This window comes from Acanthisitta chloris, unplaced genomic scaffold (assembly GCF_000695815.1).
Source record: "Acanthisitta chloris isolate BGI_N310 unplaced genomic scaffold, ASM69581v1 scaffold44646, whole genome shotgun sequence".
NCBI classification, from domain to species: Eukaryota; Metazoa; Chordata; class Aves; order Passeriformes; family Acanthisittidae; genus Acanthisitta; species Acanthisitta chloris.
Window position 1 is genome coordinate 19,432 of NW_008678446.1, and position 13,252 is coordinate 32,683.

At 41.6% G+C, this 13,252-nt stretch overlaps 1 protein-coding gene across 2 annotated transcripts in view; it reads right to left on the reverse strand.

Moving 5' to 3' along the window:
* Positions 1-13,252, reverse strand: part of LOC103804250 (1-phosphatidylinositol 3-phosphate 5-kinase-like) — a 41,239-nt gene that overhangs the window by 18,935 nt on the left and 9,052 nt on the right. For both annotated transcript variants that reach the window (XM_009076851.1, XM_009076850.1), the window contains exons 4-9: positions 11,848-12,019; positions 10,915-11,122; positions 8,387-8,476; positions 5,169-5,307; positions 2,048-2,205; positions 1,167-1,278 (exon numbers count right to left, since the gene is read on the reverse strand). In XM_009076851.1, the coding sequence (XP_009075099.1) occupies positions 1,167-1,278; positions 2,048-2,205; positions 5,169-5,307; positions 8,387-8,476; positions 10,915-11,122; positions 11,848-12,019 (879 nt within the window). The remainder of the gene's footprint in view (positions 1-1,166; positions 1,279-2,047; positions 2,206-5,168; positions 5,308-8,386; positions 8,477-10,914; positions 11,123-11,847; positions 12,020-13,252) is intronic.

A 13,252-nucleotide genomic window follows, 5' to 3' on the forward strand; every position in this document is an offset into this window, starting at 1 on the left:
GCCAGAGAACCTGGAGAATGTCTAAGTAATTTCCAGCAGCCATCCCAATGCCTCCAGGCACCTCAAGAGGAAGTTCTCACTGTCATTCCTTTGGCTACAGGAAGTGCAGCAAACAACTGAGCCAACAAAGAGATGATCCTCTGTGATCCCTTCCACCTTAACTGATTCTGTGATATAACACAAGCCCCTTACAAATAGTTACAAACACAGATCCATAAGCACTTCCTAGCTAAGGGCAAGCTTTTACTAGCAAACTGAGTGCAGTTGACTAGATAAGATGCCAGGTGAAGCCCAGAGCAATCTCAATGGAAGACCATATGACTGTCCAAGAGCTGAAATGCATGAGGAAGACAAGCTGCTAATGGCTGCAAGCTTTCTGACTGAAGTCCATGGGACAGCTGAGTCATTCTTCATTGTAAGAAGTTGCAGAACATGAAAGACTCTCAATTGAATGCTTTCATGTAAGAGAGGATACAGAGGTACCTTGTTCAGGCTAAAAAACCCAGTACAGTCACTCAGGCCAGTGACTGTATTACCTCTCAGCAAATTTGACTGCAATGATGTGTGGTAGAATAGCACCTATGGTCACTAATTCTCTGCTTCCCTGCTCAGGTAACTAGTCCTGTTTGGGAGGCATGGCATCCCAAACTTGCATTATGTGGCTAAGGTACTGAACTCCTTATGACTGCCATCACTGGAGATAGAAGAAAGTTACCAATACAATATACAAGAAGTTCCAATACTGTATATCTAAAATATCCATTTGGAATGTTTTTGAGAAGGAATTTTAAACAGAAGATCACCATTGTGTCTCAGCACACAGATTCTGCATGTGACAGTACAGCTGCCACAAGCACACACTGTGACACCCTGAGGCCTCTGTGGAAGATGTCCACCATAAGAGTCACTGGTCTGGACTGAAGACCCTTCCCCCTCCCCACTTCAGGCAGCACTACACTTAACAACTCATCCTCTAGAGAGGACAGCCCCAAAGCTTTTTGGGCAAACAAAACTTCTTTAGGTTTTAACCCACTCAGGAAAAAGGTCTGGACAGGAAAGCTGATTTAAAACACATACTGCAGCTGTTGAGAACAGGATTAGAAAAGATTCTGGTCAGCAGCCAATCCAGCAAGAACTATAGCTTTCAGCTTTCCTACTCCTTTTACCTGTAATGGTCTGTAGAGAGCATATTCATCTCTGAAGAGCTGATCATGATGACTGACACATTCTAGCCAACGTCCATCAACCAATGCTTGTCCTATTGCAATGGCTTGGACCCTAGAAGGATAAAAATAGAGATGGTTTTCTAAGTCTAGTTTTAAACACATATGGTTTATGGTACAAGCACACTACAAAAGGAAAGAGTCATTTACTATGCACTATTTGAGTCATCAGTATCGTATTGCCACATTTAAACAGACACTATTTAAAATACTGTGTCAAGGCGACATGGTGTACTAGTTCAAGACTGGAGCTAGATAAAGAGACTGTCACTACTCTGAACTCAGCAGAGCTGTTCAACAGATGATTAAGACATATTGCTTGTGCTCCTCCACTCAAGCCATATATACTGAGCAGAGGACTGTCACTCTACGCTTAAGAACCATCTCTGTTTATCCTGTTCTTACATAGTTAAATACACCAGATTCGTTACACTCACACAGTTAAGAGCCTGCCAGCTTCACCAAAAATTTAGCTATCAAACACTATTAGTGAGCTCTGATCCCAGGGCAGATCTGCTTTTTGGAGTACCAGTGAACATTTTTGGACAATCTTTGTAATACACTGACTATTCTCCAAGTGAATGATACTGGTCCTATAAGCTACCTCCCATACTGGCTTCCAAACCAGACAGCCCCCTGTGCCCTTTTGTTTTGGGCCACATGGAGTCAGAATGGTACCTGCTTTGGTAGCCAGTAAAGATGTGAATTTTCTTTCTCATCTCCCTGCAAAGAAATCTATCTCTGCAGTCTAAGGTGTTCCTTATTAGCTCAAACTCACAACCTCCCCTCGCACAGACAGAAGACACCAGAAGCATCAGGGTTACCTTGTGGTTATATGCCCATTTCTGATGAGCCAGTTGACCAGCTCTTTTCCCACAATGCAGTTGGGATGTGTCCGTAGCCAGTAGCGATGGTCTTGAAACTCCATCCCACTGTTGTGATGGCAGATTTTCTTCCACAGATCTTTCAGCTGGACTGAGTCCTGGACAGGGAGATGTGCAAGTTACTTACTAGTCTAATCTTAGCACTGGTTTCAAGGGCATCAACCTGGGCCTTCAGATCAGCTTCTACATCAAAAGCCCTCCAAAATCAGGCACAGAATCCAAGCCATTCTGCACAACCTTATGCAAAGGTGCAAATAGAAATAGCAAGGAGATATGAGATCAGCTCCTCATATCCTTCAATTTATATCCAGTTAAGAACAATGAAAAAACAAAGAGGATACCCTCAGAGTTAAGGGGTTGTTGTTTTTAATGTTGCAACATTTTGTACTGCCTACAAAATACTTTTGTCCTCACTGCTACCCTCTTGCACCCTATTCTTAAACTCAGGTGGTGTGTGCAAACATAGAGGACAATGAGAACATCCTTTGGAAGAGGGTTTTTCTATATTATCTGTGCACAGCCCAGGCATTGTGAAACATACTAGCCCATTATCAAGCCCGGATACTAAGCAGCTACTTAACACAGCAATGCACACTGCTATGTTCAAGTTCTAGGACAGCATCTTTTACTGAGGATCCATTTTTATACTGTCCAGTATCAAGGCTTTTTTAGACAGTGTTATCTTTGGTCACTAATAAAAAAAAAAGGTGTATATTCCCCCCAACTCAATTAACCAGTTTTGAATCTGTGAATCTCTTACTCTCACCCCTTGGAACACTTCAGCCTACACCTCAAACTTATTTTGGGACCTGTTAAACATGTGCACCAACTCTTGTGTAGGCTATGCTCCTTCCAAACTGAGCTGTCTCTCTGCACCTGGCCCCTTTTGCCTTGCCATATGTGCCCTGGCTTGGCACAGCACAATCTGTTGTTGTAGAGTGGAAACAATGGGATTATTCTGAGAGAACAGCAGAGCATTTCAAGGGGTGGAGAAGAGACACTGCAGCCCATCTTCTCAAATGCCTCATTTGATCTGTTTTTATGTAACAGAACAAAAACGCTTTAATTAAATTTTAACTGGCTTCATCTTTCCAGTTAACTGCCAGACCAACATTACTGCACTTTCCCAAGGGTGTGTTGAGACCCAAGAGTTTTGCTCCATTTCTGTTACTGGACTGGCTTTATGCTTTTAGTTCCAGCAGTATCCTAAAAGAAATGTCAGCAGCCTCCCTTCCATACCATGTATGGAGTCCAATGGATCAGTAAAAGAACACATCATAGGATCATAAGATTTGATATAACTGGTGATTCTACAGTTCAGCTGCCTTGTAGCTTATTCTTAACTCACATGGTGAATATTGTAAACTGGACAAACTGGCAGAGCACAGCAAATCATTTCAACTCAAGGATTTTGACCTCTAGTTCACAGAAGTATATGCTTACCCCAGTGCATGCACAATGCCTCCTACCTTTATTGCATGAACAAAGTTCATTAGTCCTCTCAATGGATTAGGTTAAGCTTTAAATTAGCTCCAGATAAAGGGTCAACTCCACATGCTAAGGGCATTAAACAAACAGGTAATCCTACATTAACTGACACTGCATCTTCTGCTCTTACATGAACAGAAGTAATACTGCCAGTCCTCCCTTAAGGGAGAAAATAGACCAAAAAAAAAAGCTAAAGTGCACTGGGACTTGAACATCATGGTCCAAGTTGCATCCATAGCAGCTTATTAATTTCTTGCATTAATATACATGTATGAAGCAGGGAGGTATAAAGACATGCCTTAAATGTATTTCTCCCTCATATGGTTATCCATTTACAGAGCAATCAGGAAAGGAGTTTTGCAATCGAACAGAAGTTAGTGTTTCTACACCCTCAGGAATACTTGTACACATTCTGCTGACAGCAGGCACATACCTGACAACACAGAATGAGCCTTACAGATTTAAAATTGGCAACGGGGAGCAAGCTTGAATCTTTTAATGTATGAAAAACACTCCTTCTCTGCAACGTTTTTGCCCCATTTGTTGGGGCAACACTTCCCTGCCCTCAAAGAAAATAAACAATGTCTTTACTGAATGGCTGTTACTGTATCTGCAATTTACAACATCGTCTCAGTTGGGACAGGATAAAAAGATTATACAGAACAGTGTTGCACATTGATTTCTCTTTGAAAAAGTACGTCATTACAACCTCCTACAAAATGTTTTATTCATTCTGTAGATGAAGGGAGGATCCAAGTTATGTTTTGCCCCAATATGCTGTAACAGCTTTAACTTTACACAAATCGAGGCAGAATCTTTACCCACTAACACCTCAGCACAAAAGGCTGAGCTTATTGCCTTTCAAAGGGCATTGGAGTTATCTGAAGGAAAGCAAGTCAACATTGAAAGAGAGGAAATTTAGATTAGATATTAGAAAGAAATTTTTTAATGTGAGGGTGGTAACACACTGGAACAGGCTGTCCAGAAGCTTGTGGATGCCTCAACACTGGCAGTGTTCAAAGCCAGGCTGGATGAGGCCTTGAGCAACTGGTCCAGTGGGGAGGTGTCCCTGCCCAGGGCAGGGGGCTGGGACTAGATGATCTCTAAGGTCCACACCAACCCCTTAACATACTATGATAACTTATTCATCACGGTGTAACTATTTCAAAGCAGCCATTGAAAGTTTCTGATTATGTGGCCTATGAAAGGAAAAATATGAACTTGGGAGAAATACAAAATTAGGACATTGCTTTACGGCTGCAACCATGACAGGTTTAACCCACAAGGAGCCACCACACATCAGCTCCACACTGCATAACACACTTGTCAAAACTAAAACTGTAAATACCTTTATGCAAAACACCACCTGAGTCTATGACTTGTTTCAGGAAGACAGTAATGTCCAAAGCAGCATCAATACTCTCCATCCCTGCTCCACCTGGAGTAGGGGTCCAGGTAAGAGTGCTTAGACAAGAGCCTTTAGAGGCAGCAAAATACTCCTGCTACATGACACAAGGAAGGCAAACCCCTCATTGCCTTCACAGAGCAAGGCCAGCAGACCCCTGAAAGGTACCAGAAGGATTTTGCGCTCGTCCTCGCTGGTCTCTGCCTTGGCGTGTGTGCGACTGGCCTGGGGGCTGACGGATGTCTCGTAGGCAGGCACCATCGGTGAACCCGAGCGATCCAGCGACAGGTTAGTGATGCTGGCTGATCTGCAGTGCAACAGAGAAGAATTGAAGTGTAAGTGTTCACTGTGCAGTGCTTCACTAGAGCAGGCCTTTATCTCATAGCATGCTACAAACAAACTGTTCACTCTCATCAGAGGAGACTCACTGAATAAAGCTTCCTGCCCTGTCAAAGCAGAAGAAAGGATCCCTAGGAAGCAAGTGTATCACTCTGGAACTTCTTTGTAAACCTCTTTGTATGAAGCTGTTAGAACTAAGTTTAGGCACACCAATTCATAGATATCTGCGTTTGAACAGGCTGCGGAAGGGATGGGATGCTGGGTAATTTTAAGCTCCAGCAGTTTGGAGGCAAGACAGATGTCAGCAAGGGCAGTCAATGCCACAATCCCTGTAACTGGACACTGAGGGCTCTTCTCCTCCATTTAACATTTCTTGTCCTCAGCTCTCTGAAATGGATGGCTGAAAGTTTGAGTACTTGTTTCCCAGGGTGGCTAACTGTCTTCTGAAGCTGGAGGTCACTCCAGATGGCAACCTTCCTTGTACTGCAATATGGAGCACCCTCCTGATGTCAGCCATTAGGAAATCCTGGTTATGCAGCCGAGCACAAACACACCGTTTTGCAGTAATCATTGTGAAGCTACAAATACAAGTTCTACACACCCTCTGCTCCATTTATCTACAAGAAGACTGTCTGATTAACCAGAGTGCAACTTCTCATCACACAGCAGCAAAAGGCATGCAGTGTAAGCTATTAGCACTAACAGCACTCTAAGGAGTGAGGATGGAAAACTCTTCTGCATACAGCAACAGGGAAGCTCAAAATGCCAATGCTGAACTGATTCAAGAGGCTTGCAGCAGTCTTAGAGATGAGAACTGTTGCCTCAGAACTCAGATAACTTCACAGAGCTTGCTAGCTGACTAAGAGACCCTATTAATTCCCAAGAATTCTCAGTGGATTATGTGGCTGAACCCAGGCATGAAATAGCAATGCCACCCTATTTCTGCTTTTGTACTGCAAGAAAGTAGCACTGAAGGTACAGTAGTCTCAAAGATCACTGTTTTTTTCTTATCTGTCTCTTGAGGAAGAAATACTGGGCTGATAAAGGGGTTTAGTTAGGTTCTTTTAAGTCATATGCAGAATCAAAGGAAACTATGTTGGCACTACATCCACATATATCTAGGGGTGATAAACAAAAACTTTGTGTCATAGGCATTCGAGGCAGGCTAAAACTCTGCCAGTCTTGTACTGTTCGGACGCTCTCCAGTTAAAGTTATAATTGACAGAGTTAGGCAACTAAACAGAAAGCATTTGGTCTCATGTGTAAGATGAGGCTGACATGGAACTCTATCATTAAGCACTCCTCCAGCTCTTTCGCAACAGCTGCTTTAACTGTGCCACCCACCTGTAAGCAGCAAGGATTTTTTATCTGGCCATTAAGCAAGAGTTAGAACAGTCAAATTTCCTATCTGTGTCTTTATCATCAACAACTACATCTGGGACTTTATTGTCTATCTTTTTTATAAACAGGGGGAGATTTAACAGTGAAACTGCCTATCCTTTCAGAAGGATCTGCAAGGGAACAGTTTGAATCTCTCCACTTGCAACATTTGACTGTTCTGCAGGTATTTTTCCACTCATAAATAATGAGGCTGAGAACAACACATCCACCACCACAGGGAAAACAAATAATAATACGTAACTTCTACTACCTGCATCTAAATGTACTCAACCTACATCTTTCTTACTTCATCTCGTCTAGAAAGAGGAATAGTCAAGCTTTTCTCAAAGAAATGGCTACAGCTGCTGTGAGAAGAGTGCCAGCATTGCTTAGCCAAAAGCCAAGAGTTTTGTTTCCACAGGTTCAGAATTTTGACATTATACCTCATAATTACATCTCAAACATGTGTCCAGAAATGAGTGAGTACTATAGTGAGGCCATGAATAGCCAGAGTTAAAACTGAACTTGAATGAGCAATTTGGGCCTGCCAGGTTGATCTTAAAACCCTCCTACTACTGCATGTGTGAGCAAACAGCAAAGCCACATCAATTCAAGCAGGAAGCAGGACAACATGCTCAGGATTTCAGACATTTCTTGACATCACTTAAGTTATTTAGCATTGAACTTCTCACTCTGGACTCCTTATCACATTTGCCCACAACTGATTTTTGGCACTAGTGTATTCACTAGTACTTTACTCCCCCAGGTGAGATCTTTGGGTCTCAGCTGTAAGTAAGTGTGCATCTCCCCCTAACCATCCCCATCACACAGAAGATAAAGGCTCAACCACACAGTCCATTCTCTGAAAAGGGACACCCAGCATCCTCCTCAGCTTCAATGGTCCTGCCAGACCCCTCCAAATTGCTCAACATTCTGCATTTCTTTAACACGTATTAAATAAACCTCTGAATGTCTCCTGATTCCAAGTCTGAAATTTGTATTATCTTTGCTCTGTTCCTCCTTGTCTTACCTTTATTTCCTAAATTTAACCATAAGGGAAGTATGTAGCCAGACTCATAGCAGAAGCACTGTGAAGTGGGAGCTACTTCTTCTAACACCAGCCTATTTAGTGAGATTAAGCTCAAGCACTCATAGCTTATACTAAAGCTCTCATGAATACTTTCAAGTTCATTCCAGCACTCTTGCATAAAGATCTATGAAGGGATTTTAGCCCAAGAAAACCTGGTAACTTAAACAAGATAATCCTTAATGGAAGAGCAGAGGAAGCAGATGAGGACACACACAACAGAAACAAATAAACAAAAACTGCACCTCTGCTCCCCTATGACCTCAGTCTTTGCCTTCCATTACCAAATCTGTATTACTCCCTTTTCTTCAGCTTCCTCAGAACTCTACCTTTCTTAGCTACTTCTGTCCTCTTCATCACCACTTCTGTTTGACTGACTCAGCAGCAAACCACAGGTTCCTCAAAAGTAGTACATTTATTAATATGAGTATGTACATAAATGGTCCTTCCTCACCACTGTTCCATTTTAAACATGAAACAGAACACTCAGTAAAAGCAAGCCCAGAAACACAGGCTTTAGAGTGAATAGTATGCTAGGAGTACATCCAGAAAAGAAAATACTCGAAAAGTATTCATTTACCTGTTTCTAGCTGGTGACTTCCCTGCATCCTCCTGGACAGACCCAAGGCATGCAGACAATGTGCTAGTTGAAGAGTCTGGGTGAATCAAACTGCATGGAAAGGAGCATGATAGAGATGTCTGAGAGATTTGTGACACGCAGCAGAGTCAGAACAGCTAGAATTAAAGTACAATTAATTATCTGTTACCCCTCACACCCATGATTATTAAATCAATGAGGGAATAGAGAAATCTTTCCCCATCTATAGGCCAATGATACCTGGAAGACAGTGCTCACATCTTCTCCCTTCAAACTCAAGTCTTGGCCAATACAGCCTCTTCCTACTTCTTATATCATACTGCCTTCCAACTTGCTTCCCCTATAAACCCTTCTTACACATCCTTCTTCTTTACAGGCTCCTATTCTATGCTTTGGAGGCAGAGACATTGCCCCCATCTCCCCAGCACATCATCTTTGCAATCCAAGCAATCCTATCTATAGCTACTGCTAGACAGCTTTTACCAAGATAGCCTGACAACCTTCTGTAATTGTTTAACCTGACCACTATCACCTTTGCCCTCCTTTTACTTCCACCCTAGGAGGAAAGACAGGAGATGTTTGCACACCATCAGCAGAAACTCCTGTTGGCAAAACTGTATCAGACATAAGCCACTACACACCAGCGGATACAGCTGTACTGCCTATGGTCTGGCATGATAAATGCACTCCATGAGAAACTGTAAGCAATACAACTTTGCCTGAGTACGTGTCCTTGCCTAGAGTATACCAGTCCTTCACTTTCAAAGGACACAGCCCTACAAGTTCGTTAAAACAGGAGCCCATGCCTCTATGTTCCTACTGCTTAAAAGGTAGAGTGACATCTGACAAGTATGGCATAACTCCCCCTAAATGCTTTTCTTACTGTTTTGCAGCAGGACAGCAGAAGAGGCAAGAGTCTTATCTCAGATACATTATTTTGCAAAGAGAGTCAACTCCCACGTTTTCTTCTGAAGTAAACTACTTCTCACATGGAAGCCACATCTTAGGACAAAACCTCTGCCCCATTATGCAGCTGTGACTTGCCAGTTTCCACTGTGGTGCCATTTAAATTCAATGTCTTGAGTTTAAACCCCCTAAGGTCAATCAGGAACTTACCAAACACAGTATTTAAAAACAAAGCCCACTGCAAATTTTTACACTGTAAGAGCAACAGCCACTGAAGAAATGTTAATCCTCCTAAAGCAACAATAAACCACCTAACCTCAATCTCTCTTCCTCTCACACATAAAATCAGCTCACATTCACTCAGTGTCTCCCAACAAGGCTAATTGATCTATTATAGAAGGAGTTATCAGCCTTTCAGGGATAGGCAGTATTTTTGAGTGCTGCAAGCTGCCCAAAATAAAGATATGAATACTTTCTTTACATGTTTATGTCTACAAGCTACTGAAATGCCATAAAGATACTAATAACAAATCGGAAGTCAAAACTAATGATACCTTCAGTATTTTCTGCACCTGAAGAGAAGACTCCGATAACACATACTTATTCCCCAATTCAAAATTTGGTAGCATTTATCCCAAGCATTGCTATATTACTGCTTTAAGCAACCATAACATTAAACCAGAAGTACTTTCCTCTATTTAAGCCTAAAGCTGATTATTTAAGTGCTTCCACATAGGAGCACCATACTCTGAAAAGCAACATGCAAAGCAAGAGTCAGGACATTTTCTGAAGACAATTGTGTTTAAGATTTTTCTTTTAATACTCTCAGAGGAGATCTGCTGAGAGGCGAGATCTGCTGAGTAAATAAACCAGCAAACACTACCTCTCAGCTAAAGAAAGGTTCTGACTCAAGATCTCCTCAGTAGTTTCACATCTGCCTGTTCTCCTGTTTTTAGGGAAATGAGCACAAATACCACATCTGTTTATTTCTTTCTCCCCCCACATAAATTATATCAAGGTCCTCAGAAATGAGTTTGCATACCATTTGAGAAGTACAGTGTTCTTTTACTCATGTTCCAAAAATAAACACCTCCTCATTTGAAAGCAATAATACATATACTCTGAAAGGAGATAAAAGAATCTTTACAGCTCTCCTTTCAATCCCACTTCATTTGAAACAGGTGGTTACTTCTACTATTTCTCTCTTAATTACACAGAGAGCATTTCTTACATTCCCCTGCTCAATTCAAAACCTAACAGGTAAAGCACCAGTGTTACACTGACTTGCCCTCAATATATTGGTGGTTAGAAGGGATGATTTTGGTTTTGTCTTTTTAACTCTGAAGATAAAAGCCTGTTCTGTCACTGGTATAGAATCACTGATTCAGCAGGTTAAAGGAAGAACTGAAAATATTTTAAATTCCACTACAAAAGTTTCTACATTTCCACTTGAAGAAAAGAATAGTAGAAGTAAGCACAGGATTCAATTCTTTTTACAGAGGATATACTTCTAAGTTTCCTAGATGGAAACCACCAGCTTTTGTCTAAGTAGGTGCCAGCCTGGAAACAGAGTTAAGATTCTGGAGCTCAGCTGTTCACTTTACCTTTGCCAGGTTAGATCCTCCTCCAGAAAGATGTTGCGGCTAGCTTTGCGGCTCCCAACGGGTGTGCGTGGCTCACCAGGATCCAGCACAGACACAGAACACGCAGAATCTGACAGAGCATTTAAGTCTTCTCCAATGGAGTTACTGTCTGTGGAGTGTGCATAGCTTAAGGCTATTTTACGGCAGTAAGTGCAGGCTCGTAGATCCCCTATGGAAAGAGGAAGCAGAGAGTGTAAGTGAACGGGAACAAATAGCACTCTGTTCCTACTGGATCAAAGGTGTATAGTGGTGGAAACAGAAGGATTTTCTGTTTCAAAACTTCTTTGCAATTTTAAGTCTAATTCTCATAGTCCTTGAAAGGGCAAAACCCCAGATAATTACTCAGGGAATTTTTCCAAGGCAAATGATATGTAACACAAGATCAGTAAGGGACAGAGGCTGTAGGGCAGGGAGAGAGAGATGACATGTGCACATTGAAATGATGCGACAACAACAACCAGTCAGACAGGACACACCAGCTGATGTTTGGAAATCATTACCTCCATCAGGAGATGTCTAGAATTTGGTAATTGGTGTATGAAAGAGTTTCCCCTCACCCTCAATTAGATGTGCCCCATAACATTTTAAAACTACCGTTACTAAGAGCAACTTTTCCTTGAGCGTACTTTTTGTAGTGAACACCCTTGTTAAATAATGGCCATATTTGTTTTGTCATGATGGATGTAGTGTGGGAAAATTAAGCAGGCATCGTATAATCCACCATTGTCCATACAGAAATTGGCAGAACTAGGTCCTGTGATTATTTTTCCTTATTTTCAAGCCCACTACAGACTTGTAGAGCATCTTCTAGCAAATGCCAGAATCTAAAACACAGTAGCCCAAACAGAGCTGAGCACACAGAGACTGTTCTGCTTCTGAATAAATAAACCCTACCTGTGTAGCCCATGAATTTTCCAGGGATTTCCTGATTGCAGCATCGACTGCAGAAGATCTGCCCACAAAGTCGACAGTGGTGCCTCCGCCGGAAGGTGGTGAACTTCTCACTGCAGTCATAGCATTCTTTGCACTGGCTGTCAGGCATCCAGTACTGCTTCAAGTCACTGTCCTACAAGAGAAGGCAGCAGATAAAAGCTTTTTTTTTGTAAATAAACCAGCATGTTCAGTTTCATGCCTGCTTTGCAGTCTGTGCTCATGAAAAGGAAAATTCCATATATTCATGTATATGTGCATGTGTGTACACACTCTTGCGTATGAGCACACACATGCACAGCAAGGATTTTTCATAGGGGTTTTAAAGGCTGAGAGCTCTGAACTGTGAGAAGAAATCTAGTAAGACTTTGCCATCTTGATTCAAGATGGAAGCAATACAGATAAAAACTATCATGAGCTGTAGATCAAGGTCAGAAAGAAACAAACATGTGAAATACTGATTGCTCTTCCCTCTCATTTGCCCCCAGCACAGGAGAGGCCCTCAACTAGCAGAGTTTAAAAAAAACCAAGTGCAAAAACCCACCACACATTAGTTGATGCTGTTTTCTAGGAGAAAATCAAGTTATCAGGAATTATCACTGCAAGAAGATAATTTCAACAGCTAATACTGGGATGTGTTTTAAAAGGATTATAGATGCATATAAGAAGTTGTTCAATGATCAAATTCTTCAACACTTGAGTAAACAGTTGTAAAAGTCTGTGTCCCAGACTGATGTTTCAAAATTGCAGGTTAACTGCCACGTGAATACAACTGTGGAATTCACATTTAGCAGACTACAATGTATGCTGATTTACAGCATTGGTGTGGTCACAGGATTTTTTGTCTTTAAAAAAAAAAAAAGGGTTAAAACTTCCATTTGGTGTTGTAGTTATAGAGCACAACAAAACTCTCAATTATGATTCTAAGCGCACCAGCTGCAACTACCATGGATGGAGACAACTGCTAATGGTCACATGACAGCTGACTGTGAAACACTCTTTGCTAGAGTTCAGTTCTGGCAATAAGCCTTTTCAGAGGGAATGAATGCTCCAGGTTTTTCTCAGGAAGAGAAACTGCTCCAAGAATTTTTTCAAAACCATCACACAGAAGAAAGGTGACCTGTGCTGTGACTTTCACACAGCCAAAAAAACCCATAACCTGAATTGGTGTTTATTTTTGGATGTTCACAACGTAAAGTTTGACATAGTCAATAGAGCAATTTTAAGACCAACTACAATCAAGACAACAATTTTATGCTGTCCTTGCCCAAGAAAATTTATACATAAAGAGGTTGAAGACTGCTCAAGGCAGTCTAGTGTTCAAGAGAATCTAGAAATTCTTAAGATGAACATTAAGCTTCAAGTAGGG